The 27,612-nt window shown below is 34.1% G+C and overlaps 2 protein-coding genes across 26 annotated transcripts in view; one reads left to right on the top strand and one right to left on the bottom strand.

Annotated features, from left to right (window-relative positions):
* The first annotated feature begins 69 nt into the window (after nt 1-69).
* On the top strand, nt 70-7,565 carry LOC138327946 (transmembrane protein 161B-like). The gene is made up of 2 exons (XM_069274441.1): nt 70-164; nt 2,261-7,565. Exon 2 carries the CDS (start codon nt 2,289-2,291, stop codon nt 3,780-3,782), a length of 1,494 nt encoding a protein of 497 aa, XP_069130542.1. The 5' UTR covers nt 70-164; nt 2,261-2,288; the 3' UTR covers nt 3,783-7,565.
* A 6,755-nt stretch (nt 7,566-14,320) lies between these two features.
* LOC138327827 (uncharacterized) overlaps nt 14,321-27,612 on the bottom strand; it is a 35,447-nt gene continuing 22,155 nt past the window's right edge. For 16 of the 25 annotated variants that reach the window (XM_069274238.1, XM_069274255.1, XM_069274283.1 and 13 more), the window contains 13 exons: nt 26,324-26,458; nt 24,607-24,690; nt 23,528-23,635; nt 21,948-21,962; nt 19,792-19,897; nt 19,308-19,448; nt 19,015-19,141; nt 17,615-17,700; nt 17,262-17,337; nt 16,687-16,775; nt 16,298-16,367; nt 15,868-16,008; nt 14,321-15,625 (listed from right to left, as the gene is read on the bottom strand). In XM_069274238.1, coding sequence (XP_069130339.1) covers nt 15,551-15,625; nt 15,868-16,008; nt 16,298-16,367; nt 16,687-16,775; nt 17,262-17,337; nt 17,615-17,700; nt 19,015-19,141; nt 19,308-19,448; nt 19,792-19,897; nt 21,948-21,962; nt 23,528-23,635; nt 24,607-24,690; nt 26,324-26,458 — 1,253 coding nt within the window. In that variant the 3' untranslated portion in view covers nt 14,321-15,550. The remainder of the gene's footprint in view (nt 15,626-15,867; nt 16,009-16,297; nt 16,368-16,686; nt 16,776-17,261; nt 17,338-17,614; nt 17,701-19,014; nt 19,142-19,307; nt 19,449-19,791; nt 19,898-21,947; nt 21,963-23,527; nt 23,636-24,606; nt 24,691-26,323; nt 26,459-27,612) is intronic. The other 9 variants (XM_069274335.1, XM_069274353.1, XM_069274343.1 and 6 more) reach the window with 8 other exon arrangements.

Here is a 27,612-nt window from a genome sequence, read left to right as displayed (position 1 = left end):
CTAAGATAGAATCTTAAATAAAATATAACTTGCTTGAATATAAAATGCATGATATATATTTGTTTTTGATATAAGCGGTAGACAGTTTCTAATGCTATAAGCGACACATGTGCCCGGCGAAAGAAGCAGGCCGAACGCCGAACACTAGCCTACTGGATGCAGAGGTAAATATTCAAGGACTTTCGCTAGTAACATTTTTTAAAATCTTTCATTGACTAAGATAATCAAAGATCCCTTACACATACGGATGTACTTTTTTATCTGTACTTCAACACTTCTCGGGCCGAATCGTATGGTCATCCACAACCGAACGCGTCGGCCATCAATCAACAAATATGGCCTGTCAAAATATAGCGTCCGTTCAAATATTGCAAGATAGATATAGGCCTATTTTATGTAAAGTAAATTACAGTAACACATGTAATATTTATTTACTTTGGGTCTACATAATGGACATTGTAGGTATTTGGACAGGTCGGGGAGAAGTCTAGCTACTGTTGTAGCGGAAAAGATATCACCTTCTGACTGGAAAAGTCAGTCAGATTGTGATATCTTTTTCCGCTACACCAATAGCTAGGAGAAGTCCTGATACCACTGTTGGATATAGGCCACAGTAATGCTGTACAGGCGTCTGCTTATGGGTTTGGAAAAAAATATAATTGCCTAGTAGATATATATATGTACCTCAAATATAGTATAGGGATAGCTAGGCTATTGTATTTTCAACAGAAGCAGACACCTGTGTATCTCCCTAGGGTGAAAAATTGTAAAACTTACTGTAATCTGATTATCTAAAACCAGATATTCAATCAAAGGTACGTTGTACCTGGCTCGTTAAAACAATGATTTGTTTGTTGGATTGATTAATTAATGTCCTATTAACAGCCAGGGTCATGTAAGGACGGACTCCCATGTATGCAGTGTATAAAGTGGTTTGTTGTGCGAGGTGCCTGTTTTGGGAAACTGCGATGTTCGTGTTGTGGCTTCTTGTATAGTGGAACTATTGCCCTTTTTATAGTGCTATATGACTGAAGCATGCTGCCGAAGACACCAAGCAACACACCCCACCCAGTCACATTATACGTATACTGACAACGAGCACCAGTGGTCCTACTCCCTGTATGCTGAGTGCTAAGCAGGAGCAGAAACTACCACTTTCATAGACTTTGGTGTGTAAAAAATGACATCTTACAAGATGTTATGTTTTTTTAAAGAAACGAGCTAGGTACAGTACCTGTGCTTCAATAAACTGCGCATATGCAAGTTTTATCAGATTGCAATTGGTGTAACGGGTACTTGGTCACAATTTGACAAACATTCCATTATCAACATTATGACACTTAAAATGTTAGGACTGACAAAAATCAGGTGGAACCACATATAATGTATACATGTACTATATATCCACGTGTAGTTGAAAGATAAACAAAATTCTACCATGTATATGCAACGTGAATATCGCGAAAGTTATGCGGTACCAGCAATAGTCGTGTTCAATTTGAATATTTAACAACATGTCGTGTATGTCGACCATGATTTTACTTTAAAAACTCTAACTGGCTAGCATTTTGTTTATCTTTCAACTACACGTGGTTTTTTAAAAATAAAACCGGAAGCGAAGTTGATTGGCTGCCGTTTGCTCTACTCAATGTGTATACGGCGGCCATTACAAATGTTCGAAATAGAAGGGTCTCGGAAGTATTTCATTGTGCAGAGTTGTTTAATTTCATAAATGGGATGTAAAATGGGGGCAGTGAAGTACATAAGATCCCAATATATAGGTATGTGTATGTTTTCCCGGCATTTCATGGACGATATATTAGAAATATACCGCTGACGTAGCGTAGGCCAAATCTGGCCTACGATTTCACATTTTTAAGAGGTACCGCGAGCTGACTATATATTAGGCAAAAAAAAAATTAAAAAAGCCTAATAATATAGGCAGGTTTAGCGGACTATGTTTGTATGTCCCTGGTACTATACCTCCAACAGCACATGGACATCATACTGGTAACAATCTATAGACCTAATAATTATAAGACAGATGAAATAAATCCCTATAATCACTACAATACTTAACTATATAAATATTATATATCATGAGACATATCAACGCTTGTGTACAAAGCAATAAAAATTCATCCAAAACAAGTTACTGGGTATGCATATAGAATGTATGTATACTGAATTACTATTGAGCTGTAATTATTAATATATATTTTTATATGAAACTTTATATTAAATGCATTCATTTTTCCAGATTAAGAACTTATCATTAGGATTTAAATATGGCAATCCTTGGAGCCCAGCTTGTGTTCAGCCTCATTGTCTTCAGTGTTTTGCAGAAGCTGGCAAAACACTTTTCCTTTGGGCGATGGCTATTGTGTGGAAAGTTATTTCGGTTTTTACACCCTACAGAGGCTCAGCTTAGAGAGGCTGCTGGCTTGGCCGCCCCAAGTGCACCAAGCAAAGCAAAGAACAGAAAGTTTGATAATCGCAAGGACAAGAATGGTGCTGGAAATACGGAAGGTTTTACTGTACCAAGGAATATTCCTCTTGAGCTAGAAACAGCTAAAGTAGAGCTTATAGATCTGTTACAGCTCAAGTTTTTCGATGAATACCAGTGGTTGATGGATTTTTCTGCATCTGCAATAGTTGTGTACATATTAACAGAAATATATTACACTATAGGTCAAAGGTCAGAAATGAATGTCAGTGTGCTATGGTGTCTATTAGCAATAGGATTCTGTCTTCGTTTATTAATTGCCCAGACAGCCATGTACTTTAAGTCGGATGAGGGTGGAGAGAAGATCTTATGTGTAACATTTGGTTTCTTCTTCTTAGTAGTAGCAATGGGAGTACTTGTCATTGATTCAGCGACATTGGAACTTGGGTTACAGGAAGGTTACGCCAATTTCTCAGAGAGTGCCACAAACTTCCTTAAGGAGCAGGGGCTCGAATCACATGGGCCAGTATCGTTCTTGACCTTCAAAATCATTTTGACCTTTCTTTGTTCATTCATTGGTGCTCTTTTAACATTTCCTGGGTTACGGTATGCAAAACTACATCTTGATACATTAAAATACCACAAGGAGCGACGCTTGATGCAAGCTCTTTTACAAGTGAACTTTGTTCTTCCACTGGTTATACTGCTATTGTGGTTCAAGCCTATCGGAAGAGATGTTATCTGTGCTAAGCACTGGAAAGTGACATACCGCCTCATGGATGAACACATGTTTGAGATCTGGAGACTTGCATTGACTGTAATATTCATAGTATTGAGGTTTTCTCTGCTTATACCACATCTACAGAGTCACCTCAACGTAGCGTACCTTCGGATGGAGAATCTAAAGAAAGAATCGGGACGTGTGAACAGCGTAGACTTACAGAAGATGGTGGCTCGTGTGTTTTACTACCTATGTGTTGTAGCACTTCAGTATATCACTCCGCTCGTACTGCTTCTGTTTCTGACATTTTTACATAAAACTCTCGGAGAATTCTCCTGGTCAGCCATGTTTGGAAAAGAGGTGGAGAATTACATTTCGTCCTACAGTGTAGGAAAAGCTAACATTTTAGCCAGTAACGCTACTACGCCTATTAATGAACCAGACAGTGTGACAGAGGCCGCTGCCCAGTTCTCTTGGGCCATGGCTAACCTTAGACTGGTGTTCTCACCGATATGGTACAGGGGACTGATGGCCTTCCTTGTGTGGTGGGTCGGAGCTAGTTGGTTTATATGTACAGCTTTTGGAATCTACTACTACTCAAATATTTCTTCCTAAGTTCAATTGTAAAAAGTATCTATTTTATTGATAGAATACAAGAGACAGAATATATAAAGTATCAGTTTGGTGTATCGTAGTATATTACAACTGTAGTTATGATTTTTTAGAGAATTTGATGAGTTAAGTATTTTGATTGCAAGCAAACATAAAAGAATTCTAGTCACCAAATACTGAATGAAATATTTGATTCACAATATGTTGATTTTTGGCTCATATAGAATATTGTAGAATATTTATTGGTCATGGAACAGATATACAAATGAAGATAGTGATGCAACTGTCATTCAGTCACTTCAAAAATGTTATTACCCTATAGCTAGGCCTTGTAACTGTTCATCATCATTCAAAAGTTTGCATTTAAAATTAAATCATTGAAGTAATGATAGAGGCCATGAAAAACTTTGTACATTCTATTTCGAGGTCATCATTAGACTATGTTTTAACTGTCACTTGCAACACTGTGCATGATGTTCAAGCTGAAAAATTTTAATCTCCTTTTGTGATAGTTGTCGTTTATTTTTCAACAATAACTGCCCACTCCATATCATCCTACTAAATTATCTTGACAGCAGTCTTGCAGAAATACCGAGTGAAGTCACATGCATGTCTGACTAAAGAGGTTTGTTCCCTTGTTTTTTTTGTTTCATCATTCTAAAATTTCTTGATAATTATAAAAAAAAATACCAGCATCAAGGACGTATATGAGAAGGATAAGTCACACGGAGTTTTAGGCAAAGACAGCGCAGGCGCTTTTGTGTTTGTGCACTGACCGTGACGTTGGGCGACGACTGATTTCCTTTGATATCCGCCGCCGCAGCCTTTGATGTAGCATGGGGGTGCGAGGGTTACCGTCTTACTTTCTGAAGCGTGCTGCCATTTCATGAGCGGTCGTATTTTTTTAACGATAGTTTAAGACATTTCTTCTAAATCTTCCGTCTTTAAAGCAAGTTATAAACGTTGTGAAATTTAATTTACTTTACATTGGTGTTTCGTTTGACTCGATAAGACAAGTACTTGTTGAGAAAAACGGTTTTTATTCCCGGTTCATAAGCGTCTCGCGTGGTGTTTAGTAGTGTAAAGAGACAGACACGAATCCTTCTCACTTATAAATCCTTGACCAGCATATATATACACATGTTTTTTTTGTATACTACAGTCAATTCTTTGAAAGAATTTATAGGAGTTATATTTTTCTAAAATTTCATTCTTGGAGATTTTCACCTAAACTGAGTGTAACAACCTGAAATCTTGCCCGATTATGTGCCCTACTGTATAAGGAACCAACATCAAAACCAGAAACAAAACATACAAAATGCACAAGTTTGAAATTTTTAGAAAAAAAATAGCAGCAATTTTTAGAATGATCTCCCTTTGTTTGAATCAAGATTCCCATTATGTATTATACCTGAATTGTATACATGTACTACCTTGGTTATATGAGGCCATAAAACTCTATACTCTATATAACATTTATCTTCAATATCTAAACTGAGGAAAATATGAAAATTATCAGACAGATATTGATACCTTATAATTAGTCTTTCAACTAGGTTTTCTATAATATACAGCAGCTAGCTAGGAACAGTACAATAGCTATATAACTGCAGCTATTGAGAAGTTTCTACTTTGCTACAAAATTTGGTGCATTTAGGTAAATGTGTTCATTTGTGTTGTAAATTAGATCTTCTTGGGTAGCTACATTTTATACGGCGATATGGAGCTATGGATTTATATTTGAATTCCTCATTAATTATAACTTTGACATTAGAAATTGAACTGATTCCAGTATATAATACTATATGCTAATAAAATTAATAATTCAACTTGCAGTACCATATTCTTGTTTAGTTATCATCACTTAAACCTGCACTTATCATTGAAATAGATTTATAATTGATGATGTACATGTAGGCTATATACTCATGTATGAACTTTCTTAATTTTGTACATGTCAATTCATAGGTATTGATCTCTGCAGAAGTATTTGAATTCTCTTTTCTTCCAACTTTCATCCAAGACTGGATTGCATGCATGGTTCATCATGACATTTCATGGGTAAATGATCATGATCTTGAGAACATATGAACTTAAAAATGTACAGTTTAACCTGTCATAGCAAATTAAACACATACAGCAGACACCTGTCCATAAGGGATGCTGCACTGATTCAGTAATGAATTGAATTCTAACCAAATTTCATTTAGTAAAATGCTTCATCGTCGACAGAGCATAATTATTCTCATCATTTGAACAATAATTGGTTTTCAATCGTGTAGATATACATGTATATATGTGTGTTTAATTTATACAAAGAGTAATATGAAATTATTCATTTTGCTTTTGATTCAATTCATGCACACTCAGTACTTCATTCCATATAGGCCATAGTGCCACGGAATTTTTTTTGGGATGCAATTAATTATTTTTTGATACATTTATCTTGAAGTAAAACTAGAAGCTCAAACTTTTCAATGGTGGTTATGGTGTAAAATAAGTAACTTTTAAAACTGATGAAAATATTAATTCATCTGCTCCTGTTTTTGATTGAGAAAACATATTTGTCAGCGGTGGAGCATCTTTAATGAACAATAATTTGCTGTTAAATGCTTCATGAAAACTGAATAAAAGATCATATTAAATTTTTTATCTGTTATAAGTAAACATCATTTGAAAGGGACACAACAAGTCTTCAAAATAGTGTTCCTAGTTATAAGGATACTTCCCTGTAAATGACATTTTTGCTTTGTACTTAATGAGTAATTGTCCATTATTTACAGGTTTGACCACAGGGGTCCGTAACTACTGTTTATATTATATGTTTTCAGTCACTGGGTACATTATTGGGATATAATGTACCCAGTGACTGAAAGCATAGGAAAATTTTATAATATAAACCGTACTAGTAGTTACGGGCCCCTGTGATTTGACTTAGTACATGTTATATCATTGGAGTACATGTTGTTTGAAACTGATGTGTTGAATGTAAATTATTGATGTAGAATTTTTTTGAAAGGATTGTTTGTTTGTAGAATGATCGTGTTTTAGAATTGGATGGTGGTGTTTTATTGAATGTTCTGTGAATATTGATTCCAAATTAAAAAAGGGGAAAAAAGATTTAAAAAAATGATTACAGTAATGAGTTGTGCAAAATGAGGTCATGCTCTGTTACTGTACTTAGAACTTGATATGATAGAAGTGATCTATTGACATATCAATAGATTAAAGTCTTAAAAGATTAATGTTGCTGTAGTCATATTGTATACAAATTACTCATGAATACATGTTATGTTCATGTGTTGATTAAAATTATGTGTTATGGTAAAAAAGGATACATGATCATATTAAACTAATTTTTAGGTTTTGTTTAAAGGAATCAGATCTTCTGTACCACAAATTGTGAAAAATACTGTCTGGTTAGTAATATACCCTTTGTAATAAGTTACTACAGCATATACATGCATACCAGGATTTGAATGTACTTTTGATATTACTTCCTTTTTTTACGTGGAAAGTCTAAAAATGAAGCAACGAAACCAAAACCTGCTGGAAAATAAATTAAATGTTACATTTTTGTATAGATATCAAGTTTAGGTGCGTTCATCATTTAATTTTAACTTGTTTGTAACTTTGTATTTAGAATAATATTTTTTGTACGTGGCTAAGGAATGTTTGAGTTACTGCATGTGCCCATGTTTTTCTGCTGAAAGTAAACATACCCAAGAATATTTCTTTAATTATGGTTTTTAATAAAAAGGAAATTATTTGACATGGTATATTTTAGCTATTTTCTTGCATTATCATTTACGATATATGTATACTGTTGTGTATTTCAACAATGCCCATGCTAGGTTTCTATATGGTAACTCAGATTCCCTTTGACTTATCAAGCTCAAACTTCAAACTTCATCCAGGTCTTTCTAAAAACTTTGCTTGATCAACCTTGAATGGCAAGGTCACTGTAACAAGGTAGAAAAATTGTTTCTAGATGATTATCATGAAAGTTCTTTTGAGCCCACATACATGTATGTTTAAAACTCTCAAACATTTCTATGTAGTGGACGACTGTATATTTCATCTGTGTATGTTGTCAACTAGCCATGTGTCAGTCCATCTGTCATCATTACATTTCCTTTAAACTGATATTGATAAGTCGTGAAATAATACTAGATTAAAGTCGTAATTGGTAAGTAAAATCATAGGGGAAGAGAAGCATATCATGTATGTAATGGGTAATATAAATGGTTACCTCCACATGCCGAGAGGGGCGAGGCCAATACAGAAATAGAAGTTAGTCTGTTAAACTGCTACTAGTCCTTAAGGATTTAAACTAATGTTTGTCTAGAATAAACGTCATTGGGGAAATTAAAACAGATTGGTATAAATGGTGAGTCAGATTATGTTTTAACCAAATTAGCCAGAAAGATCCACGGAGAATGGGAAAAAAAGTGTAATTTTGATGGCTTTCTTTAGCAGGAAGAGTTTGGCCTAACCTATAGATAATTTTTAGCTCACCTGGCCCGAAGGGCCGGTGAGCTTATGTCATGGCGCGGCGTCCGTCGTCCGTCCGTCCGTCGTCCGTCCGTCCGTCGTCCGTCCGTCAACATTTCCTTTAAATCGCTACTAGTCATAGAGTTCTGCATGGATTGTAACCAAATTTGGCCACAAATATCCTTGGGTGAAGGGGAACAGAACTTGTTTAAATTTTGGCTCTGACCCCTCTGGGGCAGAAGGGGCAGGGCCCAATAGGGGAAATAGAGGTAAATCCTATAAATCGCTACTTGTCCTAGAGTTCTGCATAGATTGTAACCAAATTTGGCCTCAAACATTGTTTGGGGAAGGGGAACAGAACTTGTATAAATTTTGGCTCTGACCCCCCAGGGGAAGGAGGGACGGGGCCCAATAGGGGAAATAGAGGTAAATTCTATAAATCACTACTTGTCCTAGAGTTCTTCGTGGATTGTAACTAAATTTGGCAACAAACAGCCTTGCGGGAAGGAAAACAGAGTTTGTATAAATTTTGGCTATGACCCCCGGGGGCAGGAGGGGCGGGGCCCAATAGGGGAAATAAAGGTAAATCCTTTAAATCACTACTAGTCTGCATGGAATGTAACCAAATTTGGCCAGAAACATCCTTTGGGGAAGGGGAATAGAGATTGTATAAATTTTGACTCTGAACCCCAGAGGGCAGGAGGGACGGGGACTGATAACGGAAATAGAGGTAAATCCTTTAAATTCCTTTTGAAAAGAAACAATGAACCTGTATTCAAAACGTAACTTGGCATTACAAACCAGGTGAGCGATACAGGCCCTCATGTCTTTCATACATGTAGTGCTGCACTTGATTGAAGGGTCTTGGTTTACCATCAACAACCATGGTCATTTAAGGACATATCAGTTTTTGAATGAAGCAAAAACAATGTTATTCAAAGGTATGGGCACCTATAATGTTACAAAGGTTTTTGAAATCCTTTAGAAAGTGAGAATATTTTACCAAATTCAGCAGCCCTCTATAAGCTTCAATACATAAAAGGCCTTTTGTTATACTGGTCAAAGATCAATGTCACTAAAATCCTTCGTCTAATAACTAATTTACACCAAAGAAAAAAGCTTGCTTTAAGAAGATATGACTATATAAAAGTAATATATGTTATGGGTGGTACCACTTGGCTATATAAAAGTAATATATGTTATGGGTGGTACCACTTGGCTATATAAAAGTAATATATGTTATGGGTGGTACCACTTGGCTATATAAAAGTAATATATGTTATGGATGGTACCACTTGGCTATATAAAAGTAATGTACGTAATGGGTGGTACCACTTGGCTATATAAAAGTAATATACGTTATGGGTGGTACCACTTGGCTATATAAAAGTAATATATGTTATGGGTGGTACCACTTGGCTATATAAAAGTAATATATGTTATGGGTGGTACCACTTGGCTATATAAAAGTAATATATGTTATGGATGGTACCACTTGGCTATAATAAAGTAATGTACGTAATGGGTGGTACCACTTGGCTATATAAAAGTAATATACGTTATGGGTGGTACCACTTGGCTATATAAAAGTAATATATGTTATGGGTGGTACCACTTGGCTATATTAAAGTAATATATGTTATGGGTGGTACCACTTGGCTATATAAAAGTAATACATGTTTTAAGTGGTACCACTTGGCTATATAAAAGTAATATATGTTAGGGTTGGTACCAATTGGCTATATAAAAGTAATATACGTTATGGGTGGTACCACTTGGCTATATAAAAGTAATACATGTTATGGGTGGTACCACTTGGCTATATAAAAGTAATATATGTTATGGGTGGTACCACTTGGCTATATAAAAGTAATATACGTTATGGGTGGCACCACTTGGCTATATAAAAGTAATATATGTTATGGGTGGTAGCACTTGGCTATAAATTCTATAAATTGCTACTTGTACTAGAGTTCTGCATGGAATGTAACCAAATTTGGCCACAAACATTGTTGGGGGAAGGGGAACAGAACTTGTTTAAATTTTGACTCTGACCCCACGAGGGCAGGAGGGACGGGGACTGATAACAGAAATAGAGGTAAATATTTAAATTCCTTTTGAAAAGAAACAATGAACCTGTATTCAAAACATAACTTGGCATTACAAACCAGGTGAGCGATACAGGCCCTCTGGGCCTCTTGGTTAAGTCTTTCATACATGTAGTGCTGCACTTGATTGAAGGGTCTTGGTTTACCATCAACAACCATGGTCATTTAAGGACATATCAGTTTTTGAATGAAGCAAAAACAATGTTATTCAAAGGTATGGGCACCTATAATGTTACAAAGGTTTTTGAAATCCTTTAGAAAGTGAGAATATTTTACCAAATTCAGCAGCCCTCTATAAGCTTCAATACATAAAAGGCCTTTTGTTATACTGGTCAAAGATCAATGTCACTAAAATCCTTCGTCTAATAACTAATTTACACCAAAGAAAAAAGCTTGCTTTAAGAAGATATGACTATATAAAAGTAATATATGTTATGGGTGGTACCACTTGGCTATATAAAAGTAATATATGTTATGGGTGGTACCACTTGGCTATATAAAAGTAATATATGTTATGGGTGGTACCACTTGGCTATATAAAAGTAATATATGTTATGGATGGTACCACTTGGCTATATAAAAGTAATATATGTTATGGGTGGTACCACTTGGCTATATAAATAATATACGTTATGGTGGCACCACTTGGCTATATAAAGGTACCACTTGGCTATAATCATAAATGTAAATAGAGTTCTGCATGGAATGTACCAATTGGCCACAAAATTGTTGGGGGAAGGGAACAGAACTTGTTTAAATTTTGACTCTGACCCAGAGGGGAGGGACGGGACGTAACAATAGAGTAAATATTAAATTCCTTTTGAAAAGAAACAATGAACTGTATTCAAAACATTGTTATGGGTGGTACCACTTGGCTATATAAAAAAATAATATATGTTATGGGTGGTACCACTTGGCTATATAAAAGTAATATATGTTATGGGTGGTACCACTTGGCTATATAAAAGTAATATATGTTATGGGTGGTACCACTTGGCTATATAAAAGTAATATAGTTATGGGTGGTACCACTTGGCTATATAAAAGTAATATATGTTATGGGTGGTACCACTTGGCTATATAAAAGTAATATACGTTATGGGTGGTACCACTTGGCTATATAAAAGTAATATACGTTATGGGTGGTACCACTTGGCTATATAAAAGTAATATATGTTATGGGTGGTACCACTTGGCTATATAAAAGTAATATATGTTATGGGTGGTACCACTTGGCTATATAAAAAGTAATATACGTTATGGGTGGTACCACTTGGCTATATAAAAAGTAATATACGTTATGGGTGGTACCACTTGGCTATATAAAAAGTAATATAGTTATGGGTGGTACCACTTGGCTATATAAAAGTAATATATTGGGGTACCACTTGGCTATATAAAAGTAATAATTTTTGGGTGGTACCACTTGGCTATATAAAAGTAATATACGTTATGGGTGGTACCACTTGGCTATATAAAAGTAATATATGTTATGGGTGGTACCACTTGGCTATATAAAAGTAATATACGTTATGGGTGGTACCACTTGGCTATATAAAAGTAATATACGTTATGGGTGGTACCACTTGGCTATATAAAAGTAAAATACGTTATGGGTGGTACCACTTGGCTATATAAAAGTAATTTATGTTATGGGTGGTAGCACTTGGCTATATAAAAGTAATACATGTTATGGGTGGTACCACTTGGCTATATAAAAGTAATATATGTTATGGGTGGTACCACTTGGCTATATAAAAGTAATATATGTTATGGGTGGTACCACTTGGCTATATAAAAGTAATATACGTTATGGGTGGTACCACTTGGCTATATAAAAGTAATATATGTTATGGGTGGTACCACTTGGCTATATAAAAGTAATATACGTTATGGGTGGTACCACTTGGCTATATAAAAATTTGTAATACATGTTATGGGTGATAGCACTTGGCTATATAAAAGTAATATACGTTATGGGTGGTAGCACTCGGCTATATAAAAGTAATATACGTTATGGGTGGTACCACTTGGCTATATAAAAGTAATATACGTTATGGGTGGTACCACTTGGCTATATAAGGGTAATTTATGTTATTGGTGGTACCACTTGGCTATATAAAAGTAATATACGTTATGGGTGGTACCACTTGGCTATATAAAAGTAATATACGTTATGGGTGGTAGCACTTGGCTATATAAAAGTAATATACGTTATGGGTGGTACCACTTGGCAATATAAAAGTAATACAGTTATGGGTGGTACCACTTGGCTATATAAAAGTAATATATGTTATGGGTGGTACCACTTGGCTATATAAAAGTAATATACGTTATGGGTGGTAGCACTTGGCTATATAAAAGTAATATACGTTATGGGTGGTACCACTTGGCTATATAAAAGTAATATACGTTATGGGTGGTACCACTTGGCTATATAAAAGTAATATACGTTATGGGTGGTACCACTTGGCTATATAAAAGTAATACATGGTATGGGTGGTACCACTTGGCTATATAAAAGTAATATACGTTATGGGTGGTAGCACTTGGCTATATAAACGTAATACATGTTATGGGTGATAGCACTTGGCTATATAAAAGTAATATACGTTATGGGTGGTAGCACTCGGCTATATAAAAGTAATATACGTTATGGGTGGTACCACTTGGCTATATAAAAGTAATATACGTTATGGGTGGTACCACTTGGCTATATAAGGGTAATTTATGTTATTGGTGGTACCACTTGGCTATATAAAAGTAATACATGTTATGGGTGGTACCCTTGGCTATATAAAAGTAATATACGTTATGGGTGGTAGCACTTGGCTATATAAAAGTAATATACGTTATGGGTGGTACCACTTGGCTATATAAAAGTGATATATGTTTTGGGTGGTACCACTTGGCTATTTAAAAGAAATATACGTTATGGGTTGTACCACTTGGCTATATAAAAGTAATATACGTTATGGGTGGTACCACTCGGCTATATAAAAGTAATATATGTTATGGGTGGTAGTACTTGGCTATATAAAAGTAATATATGTTATGGGTGGTACCACTTGGCTATATAAAAGTAATACATGTTATTGGTGGTACCACTTGGCTATATAAAAGTAATACATGTTATTGGTGGTACCACTTGGCTATATAAAAGTAATATATGTTATGGGTGGTACCACTTGGCTATATAAAAGTAATAAATGTTATGGGTGGTACCACCTGGCTATATAAAAGTAATATATGTTATTGGTGGTACCACTTGGCTATATTAAAGTAATATACGTTATGGTGGTACCACTTGGCTATATAAAAGTAATACATGTTATGAGTGGTAGCACTTGGCTATATAAAAGTAATATACGTTATGGGTGGTACCACTTGGCTATACAAAAGTGATATATGTTATGGGTGGTAGCTTGTTTGTTTATTTGATTGTTTAATTAGTTTAATGTCCTATTAACAGCCAGGGTCATTTAAGGACGTGCCAGGTTTGTTGGTGGAGGAAAGCCGGAGTACCCGGAAAAAACCACCGACCAGGGGCCAGTACCTGGCAACTGCCCCACATGGGATTCGAACTCGCGACCCAGAGGTGGAGGGCATGTGGTAATATGTCGGTACATCTTAACCACTCGGCCACCGCGGGCCCTGGGTGGTAGCACTTGGCTATATAAAAGTAATATACGTTATGGGTGGTACCACTTGGCTATATAAAAGTAATATATGTTATGGGTGGTAGCACTTGGCTATATAAAAGTAATACATGTTATGGGTGCCAGTACTTGGGCTGTTTGATCAATCTTGTTACCTATATAATATGATGTTGTAACCGTTATTACATTTTGAACGTGCTACAGATTTATCAATGTGTTTAGAAAATAAGAAACAAGTTTGATTTGTGTTATAAATGAAAAGAAAACTGCAAAACATTACGAGAATGAAAATATTTTATTTCCAATTGAAATGTACATTTAAATGACGGCTGATATCCAAGATCTCGCTATCAACTTGTCTGAACTTTGCAATATTTAAGTCATACTCTATAGCAAGCAATTAAAATGGCAGGATCAAAATTAGTGTTTATTCTAATGACGTTTGATATTGGAATTTTGTTGTATGATGGGTATGATATTTGGACACACAATGACATAGCCACACATAGAAGACAAAATTATGAGACGTTAAATAGCACTACGATAGGCACAAAAACAGCATTGCTGAATGCTGTAGACTTGGGCATTGTATTCTTGCCCACCCCATCCCGAACCCGATTTTAGTACATCAATGTGTAATTATAAGATATAGTGCGCAATAAAGCCAAATATTACAATTAACAACTTTTAAATTCCTTTTTGACGAACTAGTAGATTTTACTTTCAAATGCCAAATTATGATAATATACAATCAAAAGTAGACAAGACACTGATTAAAGGCTGCTAGCTAAACTTAACTCATTATAGGTTAAACCTTAATATGTAGAAAGTACTTCAAAAATTTAAGGTGTCTGAAAACAAATGGACGGATAAGACAGAGCGCACAAATAAATATATATGACTAGATAATGAATAATGATCACAGGCTGTTGCAGAGAAAGAAAAACTGGATGTAGTAAAACATGACCTACATTATGTCCTGAACTCCTATACCTTCTATCGTGCAGTCGGCTATTTCGCAGGTCAAAATGTTCGCGGTTTTCACTTTTAAAAAATGAGAAAATCAGTTTTGAAGTGATTGGAAATTTTGCTCCCATATTTTAAAAGTAGATAAATTTTACATATTAAATGGGGAGTATTTATCCTGGGAAAATCGCGAAAATATTAAGCGCATAAAAATCGGTTATCGGTATACGGTATGTACATTGTACCGCATGGCACAGATAAAGACCATCATTTGTTCTATCAATAAAGCTGTCGTATTGTCTATTAGCATCGAAAGTGTATCCATTGGTTAGAATGACCTTCATTCACGTGTAGTTCCTCATATGAAGATCACGCAACAGACTTTTCTCCTGAAGGTCAATATCGCTGAATGAAGCTGTAACAGTTAAACGTTCATAAAGAAAGTTCAGCTTTCCTTGTCACCAATTCAACTGTGAACTCGTTCACTTTCTACCGAGTCTCGTATTTCACTTAGTTTAGTAGAATGTCCATGTTAGACGCTACATCAAGATTGTTTCAGCGACATGAAGTAAGGGATGTAGGCTAGGAACTCGATCTTCGTCACTTGGATAGCCTCACTCTGAAACAGACACACCCATAAGTGGTAAGATATTTTATATGCTTTTCAAGCTAATACATTGATAGTTTTTTTCTCAAAAAAATACGTACATCCATTTAAAAAAAAAAGCTAAATGATGTTTTATAATATCTTAATATCAACGATTTCAACGTAGAAGATTCCTGTATCCATGATTTTATTTGAATTGCAAAGTGACGACTGAATTCAGTTTTCCAGCAAAATGTCCAGTCTATCTTACTTACTGGGTTGATATTTTCCACAATTTTGTTCCACAGGGAAGCGTCACTATCGAGGTCACGACCTAACACACCAGACAGTACCTCACGGAGGGATTCTAACGAGATCTTCCCCTTCTGACCTCTGTCCACCGATTGGAAAATTTCCTAGAAACAAAAAGGCCGGATCATTCTGGAGCTTCTCATTTTCAACTATTCGTAAGTAGTTTATTTTTCTTATGGTTATATTTTCTTTCAATTTTAGTGATAACAGATAAAGGTTAACAATGGAATTATACAAATAATAATCTGTTTCGGTCTTCAGGTTGCTTTTTATACAGTTATTTAGTTTGGTACCGCATGGTATAAAATATTATATATACAAACCTTCCACACAGATAATATAGGTTACCAGTATATATTAACGACATTGTTTAAAACAGTAAATAGTACTCACCACAAATGCTATGATATCTGCCTTTAGACTATTAAAATTTAATTTCTGAAAAGTGCTTTGTAGGGAATCACTGAAAAAAAACCCACACATTCTTGGTAAAAACAAGTACAATTGGTGAATCAAAAACATTAAGTCCATATCTGGACTCCAAACATCACTCACAAAATTAACATAGAGATGCCAATAGATAAATTAAAACTTTCTTATTTTGACGCAATCGAATTTCAGAGCAAAACTGTTCTTGAACAGGTTCGCACAATTATGAATTCACACATATACTACGATTGCTATATACGTGTATATAAATGATAAACAGAGAAACAGTGAATGTAGTACTATTTAAGAGCTGCATTTCTGGCACAAAGAACTACACTACTACATGTACTTACTTCATATTTGTTACTAGTTTGGTTAGGGAAGACATTAACAGGAACTCGTCTACACCAAAGAATGTATTAGAACTCGTAATGTCGTAAACCTACAAAAAACACAAATATTTTCATTTAAAATATTATCTTCTGAACTCTGCATGTATGATTACTATGTACTATTTTTGAAAATATTATTGATATTGTTTAATGAAGTTTGTATTTGAATAATGATTTTATTTTCAAGTACAATACATTGAATTATAACTGTACTTAAACCGTTCTTTAAAAAAAAAAAAAAAAAAAAACCCTCAAATTTAGACTTGAAACTAATATAAAATTCTTCTGTATATATATGGAACTTAAGTCTTCATATTTTACCGGTACTCTAGCAATCAGTTATTTTGGCCAGTGATGGGAATTTCGCGTTTTAGTAGGACAACAAATTTAAACTGTAAATGGATAGAAAGTAATTAAATCAAGCACTCAATTATAGCAATATCACAGTGTTAAGATTCTGTGAATTTTTTATTTTATCCGATAGTTGCGAAATGTTTCGTGAAAATACGATACGATATATGGCTATCGTTACATACCTCCTTAAGGAAGCGCTCCTGTTGTTGGGACATCTGTTTGGGTAACTGTGTTTGTAACTGGTCATACTTTAGATGACTGAAATATAAATGAAATTTATAAATTTCGATATGTGATATAAATGGAAAAGGAAAGTGACTGATATTATTTAAATGCTGGTCCAGTAGTACATGTCCAATGGCTTCATGGTTGATATGTTGCATAAACATAAATTATGATTAAACTTAAATGCATAACATCCTTTGAGTTAATTTTGATGCATATCTCTGTTAGTGTATACGCAACTAATTAAAAATGTGTTGTATTTGAGGTGTTAACTGTAACGTTAACAGTAGAACTGCCTTATAGTACCTACCCATCCGAATCTGTATCTAATTTCTTAAATGTTGCGTGAAGCTCACTACGTTCTGTTTCTGGAATCATCTGCGGTAATTCACTTCCCTGATAAATGTAACAAAGCAGACATCAAACATTATTTTACACAACCATATACGTATATAGTATACGTATTTAGGCCAAATGCGGCGAGTCGTGTCACATTCCCAAATAGGAATGAAGTAGGAATAGATTAGTGACATATATTCAGAAGCTCTCACCAAAAACTGATGTGCATCAGTTCAATTCCATGACAATAAATAGAATATAAAATTTTACAATGATAATATCTGATCTATGAGTTTACTTTCACATAGATTGTGTTAATTTTAACGAAATAAATGATATTGAGACAGGTGCTTAGTGGGAATAGGAGTGACAGTTAGTTTGGTTTAGATAGTAGCTAGTTTCGCCTACTCATGAAAGATTAACGGTGGCAGTTTGGCTTATTCGTAAAAAGTTAGTGATGTCATGTATTTTGACTTATCTGGGAAGGGTTAGCGATAGACATTTGGCTTAATCGTAAATGGTTAGTGGATGCAGGTAGTTTGGCAAATATATTCAGGAAGAATTGGTATGACATGTAGTTCGGCTGACCTGTGAAGAAATCGGGATGGTAAGTGTTTTGATTTACCCGTAAAGGAAAAGAGATGGTAGGTGTCTTGATTTACCAGTCAAGAAACAGGAATAATAGGTGGCTTGATTTACCCGTAAAGAAATAGTTATGGTAGGTGTCTTGATTTACCAGTAAAGGAATAGGAATGGTAGGTGTCTTGATTTACAAGTAAAGAAATAGTTATGGTAGGTGTCTTGATTTACCAGTAAAGGAATAGGAATGGTAGGTGTCTTGATTTACAAGTAAAGAAATAGTTATGGTAGGTGACTTGACTTATTCGTAAAGGAAAAGAGATGGTAGGTCTTGATTTACCAGTCAAGAAATAGGGATGGTAGGTGGTTTGACTTACCCGTAAAGAAAAGGGGTGGTAAGTGTCTTGATTTACCAGTCAAGAAATAGGGATGGTAGGTGGTTTGACTTACACGTAAAGGATAAGGGATGGTAGGTGGTTTGACTAACCCGTCAAGAAAAGGGGTGGTAAGTGTCTTAATTTACCAGTCAAGAGATAGGGATGGTAGGTGTCTTGACTTACACGTAAAGGATTAGGGATGGTAGGTGTCTTGACTTATCCGTAAAGTGTTAGATATGTTGGTAGGTGTCTTGACTTATCCGTAAAGTGTTTGGGATGGTAGATATCTGTACTTTCCCGTAAAGAAATAGGGATGGTGGTAATCTTGACTTAACTGTAAAGGAATAGCGATGGTAGGTCTCTTGACTTAGTAGACTTACCCATAAAAATAGTCAAAGTGGGTGGCTTGACTTACCCGTAAAGGATTAGGGGTGGCAGGCGGTTTGACAGGACTGGCAGTTTTGGATGTTCTACTGGGTATCATTTTCTGTCTATCCGTTAGGTCCTCATATACCTCCATAGAAGCGGGATCTTCCTGCTCACTGTAAAAACGATAATAATAAAATAGGATTTTAGTTATATTAGTCAATTAGTAAATTGGCTCAAAAGGCAAAGATACATCTATCACGGAGTATGTTTTCAATTTTGTGGCGACTTGTTTAACATTTCTGAATTTAAATTTCCAATAACTTGTCTGTGGAAACTTACACAATTTCTTTTGTTTCCGGAACTTCTATGGTTCCGGGTTCTGGATTAGTTCCAGGTCTTCCTCGTGACTGAGATATCCTGGGTACGGCTCCAGCAGATGGAATGTCAACTCGTCTGACATTTTCTGCCTTTGGAGTAACTCTACAAGAAAGCAAATTTTAAAGCTTTGATCTTCCAGTAAACGAGCTTGTATATTGCTTTTCTTCGCGTGTTTAAGGATGTTATGATTTGTTATTGGGAACTATCTGTTGAAAATTATTTTATTTCACAAGAATTTTTATCTGGCACCGCTACTTTAAGATTTTTTTCTGTTTCGTTTGATAAGGTTTGATTATAATGTTTAGTGTTAAACTGCTATTGACCCTGTTTTCCCTATATAAACATCACTAAAGTATCTTTAACATTAAATGACATAATACCATTAATCATTGTACTTAATTTCTATGTTGTGTTTTATAATTATATCAAGTATATCGTTGCTTACTTGAGTTCTCTGTCTGTTCGTCCGTGGACTGACGTATAACTTCTCGGCATTCCATCAAACTTGGACACATTTGTTTTGGAGCGTCGTAGGTAAGCTGGCTGAGTACCTATATTAGGATGAATCGCAAGTTCATAATATACATCGTAAACTTGTAGACAACTAATTCGTAAATATCAAAGCATCTTATTAACAGCACATTGCAAGAGTCGGGTTGTCAGTAAAGCGATAAACACATGTTAATAGAACAGAAAGGTTGGAGAGTGTTTAGGTGTTGGGACATAAACCATCTGATATCAAGATAGTGCGATACCCAGTCCGCCAATGTCACTCGAATTATATCCATCACCCATTCGTATTCAGTGTAAATACATTATATGCGCGATTAAACTTGATATCAGAAGATATATATGATGGAGGACAGATGGCAAGGAATCAATGCAAGTTAGGGGAAGTACTTTTCACATACTAGCCATCCCTTGTTAAATCTACTAGCAGCAAGCGTTAGGCATTTCACGTGCATGTTGTTGCCATGGTAGTGACTGTGACTGTGAGTAACGCTACGCCATGTTATATCTGTATGACATACTGCTTCACACGCGCACACACACATTGTCAAACATACGAATAAATATATGTTATTTGATATAGGTAAGATACTTACGGATGTCCAATGTCCATAGCCATTATGAAGGGCATTACCGTTAGTTGTCGTTCCAATGCATTTCGTTCAGTTCATCCTCTTCTTGGCTTTTCCGACTTATTTGCATTTTAATTTTTGAGTATTCATATTCTAATTTATATATATAATGGTGATGAAAGAAATCTTAACAATTGAAATAATTTGTCAATATCTTTTTTAAAATTATTCGAGTTTTTAAAACATCACATGCTAACTTTCTTAAATATATATATATATTTTAACGTACATTTCATCTCCATGCACTACTTTGAATAACTAAATAAATAAATAAATATCAATCGAACGAATACGGATGTTTTATTTGAGTTCACTTGTTTACAATTCAAACGGAAAAAAGAAAACACGTAATGTATGAAGTGGTAACATAAGCCAAACATTTGTTATTATTCTTCACACATACTATAAGCATAACAAGTCATTATGACATTTTATTGCAATTCTTTACGTTTCTACGATTTAAAAAAATTCTAATTACACTGTATCTATATTGAAATCTACAAGTCAAAATGAAAATTCAAAATGTAATTTCTACACTAATATTGCCTTTACCGAGTTCAATAATTTTATTTAAATTCGAATTCTGTAATTTCTATATCTAGATTTAATTTACTACATCTATAAAGCACCGAATTATGTTAGTTTTAATATACTACAGTATGCATGAAGATCATTCTGTGCTCACAGGTAAAGTTAGTATTACAGGTTAATTTGGACTGTAGTCCATATGGTATGCAAAAGATATAGCTTAAAGCTAGGAACAGCGATAGAGGTAATAGCAACTCATTGAAAACTGCATTGTTGAAATTATAATTTGTTTTAAACGCCAAAAAGCAAAACTATTTCAAAACACGAAATTTGCATTACTTTGATTGATACTATAACCCGTTTTTGGTTATGTTAACTTATATTTTCTTGTTAAAAGGTACTGACTGCTTTTTGGGACAGAAACGTCATACATTTCGAGAAAATGACGTCAACTATACACACAAAAATTAATGACGTAGTAATCAACGCCGGTTCACAGGAGCAGACAGAGAAACGAAAATACTCATTAACATTGTTTGACCAGAAGTGGGAGGTAGAACGTAAATACAAATCTGTGATAAAACAATGCATTATCAATTTGTATGCAGAGAAAACATTATTTGTTTCTGAAATACTATAATTGAAGACTAAAATATATATTTCTACAAATATTCCAAAGAAAAGTAATCAATTTCGCCGATATTCGGTTATATTCCATGAATTTGACTGAATTACTTATTGCTATCTCATCAATGGGCATATGCAATTTGGTTTCAACACAAATCTCATGCACGCCCTGAAAAAGAGATTATTTATTTCCATCTGGTTACGGAACTACATGCTCTCCAATCGAATATATGTATGGATGTCAGTCCAAATTACAGCAACACTACACTTACCAAACGAACACATCTTATCACAATCATCTTACCAAAAAAGGTAGATTCTGTACATATACAAGTAAAATGTTGAATGTAAACAAAATTGAGTCAACCCTTATTATAACATTAGCACCGTACAAAGTATTTACAAAAATAACTTAAACATAACTATAACATAACATCGCCATAGAAACATGACCATAACACCATAACAACGAAATATGTTTGTTGACCAATCAGAACAGATACTATTAACACGTGATAATAAAATGATTTGTGTGAATAATAACGCAAGGATGGGGACCGCTTCACTTCATAAATACATGTTTTTTTGTTCTATGATGGAACGATTTTTTTCATGTCAATATAAAGAAAATTTTATAATTAAAGTATGAAAAATGGAAATAAAATAAATAGTGATAACATTTATAATAAAACATTATTTTTATACAAATGATGAGATAGTGTTACTAATCGCCTTTACAAAATAAATAAATGAATAATAGTATTTTGAAAATAAATAAAATAAACAGCTATAATAATGGAAATGTCATATATGACATCAAATATTCGCCTTAATAATAACTTTACTCGAGAGTAATTGAACAGGAAAGACTGCTTCGTTAAAGATGCTCCACCGCCGACAGAGCAAAAATGATATTCATTATTTGAACATTAATTGGTGTTTAATCGTGTATATATGTCTAATTAACACAAAAAAATAATATAAAATAATTTAGTTTGCCTCTGGTGCATGCGCAATCAATACTTCATTTCATATAGAATATAGTGCCACGGAATTTTTTCGGGATGCAATTAATTATTTTTCATATTTTTTACTTGAAGTAAAATTAGAATCTCAAACTTTTCAAAGGTGGTAATGGTGTAAAGTAAGTAACTTTTGTCACAGAAGAAAAATACTAAATCGTCTGCTCTTGTTTTATTATAGTGAAAAAAATACCATTTGTCAACGGTGGAACATCTTTAATACGCAATTCTGGTAAAATTATGTTTTCCTATCGAACTAGGCATTAGGCAAATATTTTTAAAAAGTGAATAGAATAAATTAAAGTCCACCATTAACGTAACCAACAACCACTTTGCATATGAAAGAAACCATTATACTATAGATGTAATCTTACGGTAACTCGAGTCAGGAGTAGTATTTTGACTTATGAATTTAAAAATAGTCAAATGCATAGAGAAAAAGCAATAAAATACATACATTTTTGTATAAAGTATTTATCAAATACGTTCACTTTTGTATGTAACGAAACACTACTTGAAAACTATAAAAAGTACAATTACGTATAGCATATCTTATTCCTTGTATTAATACGATATAAATGTTGATGTATACTACAATGCTGGACGTTGTATTTTCAAAAGTACACATTTTATATATTAACTGCAATGACTCAATGTTGATTGTTCTTCGTATATAAAATTCACAAAGTTTTTGGTGATAAAGCCTGCTTGTTTGATTGCGTCACAATATACTGTCTTTCAAAAAAAAAAAAAAAAAAAAAAAAAAAACATTTGCCACTATAATCTCACTCATAGAGGAGAGTACTACCATCTCCCTATGATGTTCACTATGGAGGGTAATAGTAACGAGACCAAGCGATACCTTGTCGTAATATTGGAGTCCAAGGCCCGTCTTCTGAGAACCTGTCCGAATCTCCCAGCATTTGATGAACCCTAACCGTTAACGCCTTCTTCCCGCTAGGGGCGTCGTCTATATTTGAAAGCCAGGAAGTTTTATTACATAATTTGTTTATAAAAATCTGACTTTACTAAGATTATTGAAAAAAATATGATAAAAATATATAAAAAATGAAGTGAGATATATCTCTATGTTATCATTTGGTGTTTAATCGCTTTTGCAATAATTATCACCATTCATTATTCGGAGATCGTCTTAAAATGAACAGTTTTTGACAAAAATATAATTTGAAACAATAATCATTAAAATAAAAAGAACAAAAATAAAAGAAACATGTACATATTTTTGGAAAAAAAGTAAAACATTTGTAAAGTAATAATAAAATTGAACTCACACATCACTCCAGCTTTGGTACAACAGAGAAAATAACAGAATGTCTGACAGAACAATGTCAGCAGCAAAGCATTCCTTGTTAATAGCTGCAGCACAAATCCCGAAAGTAAAGGTGTAGTTACAAACGAACACGCCGAAAAAAAGAACAAATTGGAGTCAAAACTCTAGGAATTTACATGGATTGCACCAAGATCACACACCTTCACTTTCAGTTTTAGAAGTACAGATTTCATTTCGCACACAAAAGCCGTCCCCAGTATTATAATTATTGAGGTATATATATCCATAGCCCATCGGTTATCGGTAGTTATAAGATAATATTGTTATGCCACACAAGTCAAACTGTTGTTTAAGTATAGCGCGCAAGCTAACCAGCATGACTCTTTAATAACTTGCAAATTATCTCAATTGGGGCCAAATTGTCACATAGAAGAAAGTTTGTATTTTAGAAATAACCTTTTTAATTTAAAATATCTTTATTTTTTATTTTCATTTTCATAAATTAATAAAAGGAAAAAATAATTGTTACGAGATAGATGTAATGAAACATTTTTAATCGTATACATTCTGGAAAAAAAAAAGAATTTAAAATTTGTAAATAAATTTTCGAAAACTAATTGATGATAGGGTCAAGGGCTACATGATCAAACCTGCAGGTATGCTAATTCTAGCTTTAATTTGATCTACAGTTCGCCTTTCTCTGGCCAGTATGATCGGAGCTGAGGATCCATACCCTGTTTGATGAAAGAAAATTGGATGGAATCGTGTCAGATCATTGTTCATGGTTCAATTGTGCTTACATTATTTGTGCTGGTAGGTAAGTGAGGTTTAATTTGCTAGACGTTATGAAACTTGCGTAAATGAGCTTTGGGAGTGTGTTTTGCGTGTCTTAGTTGGCAGGGGTTCGGCTCCAGTGCCAAGTTAGTGTGTTGTAATATACATTTATATATACAAAATCAATACATTTCATTCTCAAAACACCATATAAACATATATACACAAGAACATTAATATAAGAATACAATGTATAAACCCATGCTATAATACGATAAATTATTACATACATAGCAAATCAAATGTCCATCGTCTGAGGTAAAAATAAAATTGTTACACTTGACTTAAAAATAGCCTTATAAATATGCGTAGTGAAAAATTGAATTGTCCTTTAAATAAGCAATTGTAATCATTGTCACTTTTTAAAAAATCCAGACGTCGGGACTACAGATTATATCAACTCGTAACTTCACCGCAAATTGAAGGATTATTGACAGATTAAGAACATTACTGTTAAAAGATTTAGAGGATTTCATGCTGGTTTTGAAGTGAAATGCATGCGTCGTTAACAATACCATGCCATGCCTCAAACAAAACACAAATCGGATTTGATTTAGAAGGTTACAAAACTCAGGTCGAAGAACGATTATAAATCACTAGAGTAAATGTCATCTACGTACAAGTTTCCTAACTTTACCTGCCCTAAATCTACTCTAGAACATGCAATCCTACCTTGCCAAGCTTGTAATTTTGCATTTCTTGGACGTTCAGTCTCTTCAGCCATTTGAAATTCCATGTTTTATAATCCCTCATGCTTTTTCATTTTAAAAGTTATTTACTTTGAGCACCGATATATTATACCGTTCATATTGCACCTGCACCAATCGAGTCCGCCCATTAATCACACGGGCCACGCGAGATATGGGTCGTAGATTGTATACGTCAATGTAGGCTTACTAGTATTTATATAGTGCATCAGGTCTGTGACGTGCCAAAGCAAGTGAGGACAGGAAAGTAGAATACGTCGTTATATGGATTTTAAAGATAAATGTCGGAGATAATTCATGTTGTCTCTCTTGGAGTTCGTTTCGAGCCATAAAATGACAAACATATTAGGTAATATAGTTTAAAAGATTAGAGGTACACCAGCTAATCTACTCATGCAATGATATCGGATATCATTATTCCGTTCTACAATCCTTTAAAAATATCTACTAGTCAAGGACAACACCACAATCAACCCATTTCTGATTGTTACCATGGGATATTACTACTAAATCACCGATGCCAATATTCTTGTGATTTTCATATTAATCTACTGTAAAATATACGCTTTTAAACATACTATTAGTCTTTGTTCAAGTTTCCATGCAGGAGATCACCAACTGTTACAACCCAATATGTAATAATTCGTCTAAGCTAACAACAATCCGTCTGTCCTACGCACTCGTTCAGTCGTAAAGTATTAGAACAAAACAGTAAAAGTCAAGCATAGATATTAGTTCACACACGTAGTAAGTCAGAAGGGTACCGTATTCGAACCCATACACGGCAAGCAGGTTATATTCACACGAGAGTATTAAGTCTTTGTACCTAACATGGAAGATCTGGTGTTAATTCTCGGCAGATGACCATCAAAGTTACGCCGTGATTTTGTTTTTGACCCCCTGATATCAGAGTCATGAGAATACTTGGAACGTTGGAACGTGCTTCGAGCAGACGTTGTTACTGGAAACGAGACGAGAGCATTATATAAACCAAGACCAGAGGCAACTGTACTAGCAAAAGTAGCCGACAGACAGAGACACAGTTCTAGACAAGCATTAATGTGCAGCTGAACCCTCTCCCACGCCATTTTGGTTCTAAATGTTGATGATGATGATGATGACATATGTAAATCTAATACTTTAAAACCTGTTTTGCTCTACTTAAAGATTTTCATGTGTTACATGTGATTCCGTATATCAGTGACTCATATAAAGCACATATGTGCAGCATATGTGAAGTAAATTTAAAATGTGTCGTTAAACATATTGATAAAATAGAAATAGCGAAGGTTACCTATGTATTGTATGTGATTATAATTTTTCTGCACGCAATGAAAAAAGTTTGCGTTGAATGATTTGTGTCAATCTGCTACTTGTGCTATTGATGAACATTTCACTACACCGTTATGGCATCCAATACCAGAAATATCAAAATAGTAAAGCAATGAGAAGGTGTAATACTATCTAAGTCTAAATGGAACAATAAGGGTTTGTTGAAAGAAAGATACAGGGTAACCAAGCCAAAGAATGAAGAATGTCAAGTTAATAACACATTTACTTCATGTAATTAATGAAAAAAAATTTGATCCTTATCAGTAAAAGATCGCATTTAAGTAATCAATTATAACCATTGTTATTGATAATTATTCCATTTCTTTTTAAATAAAATATTAAAGAAAATAATAAGATTTAGCTCCAAGATATCACATATTTCAAAATTGCATATGAAGTCACATAAGGTTATCTTTAATCCATGTAATTGTCTCATTTTCTATATTTCACCAGTACAAACTATATTGAATATCGAATAAAATTGAACATTGAAATACTTGTATATACAATGGTTGTATGTGACCTATAAACAGAAATATATTCTTACTCTGGTTTACTTGTATTGTTTCTTATATTTGATCCTGACTTAATCAAAGTTAATTAGGTGTGTTATCACTTTATTTTAATGTTTGAAATTTGAATATGGAATTTCATGATTTTTCTGGAGTTTTTGTTTTGTATTGATCAAGTTATGATATTGATGTACGTTTTAATTATGAATATGCTTTTCTGTTTTCTGACTGATTTCTCGTCAACATTTTGAGTAGAATATATTTTTGAATA

Source organism: Argopecten irradians, chromosome 1, assembly GCF_041381155.1.
Source record: "Argopecten irradians isolate NY chromosome 1, Ai_NY, whole genome shotgun sequence".
Taxonomy (NCBI): Eukaryota; Metazoa; Mollusca; class Bivalvia; order Pectinida; family Pectinidae; genus Argopecten; species Argopecten irradians.
Note: the sequence above shows the minus strand (reverse complement) of the source record. Positions and strands in the feature narration are given on the sequence as shown.

What these genes read in the sequence shown, in the direction of transcription:
- LOC138327946 (XM_069274441.1), top strand. Translation starts at nt 2,289, where the DNA reads ATGGCAATCCTTGGAGCCCAGCTTGTGTTCAGCCTCATTGTCTTCAGT.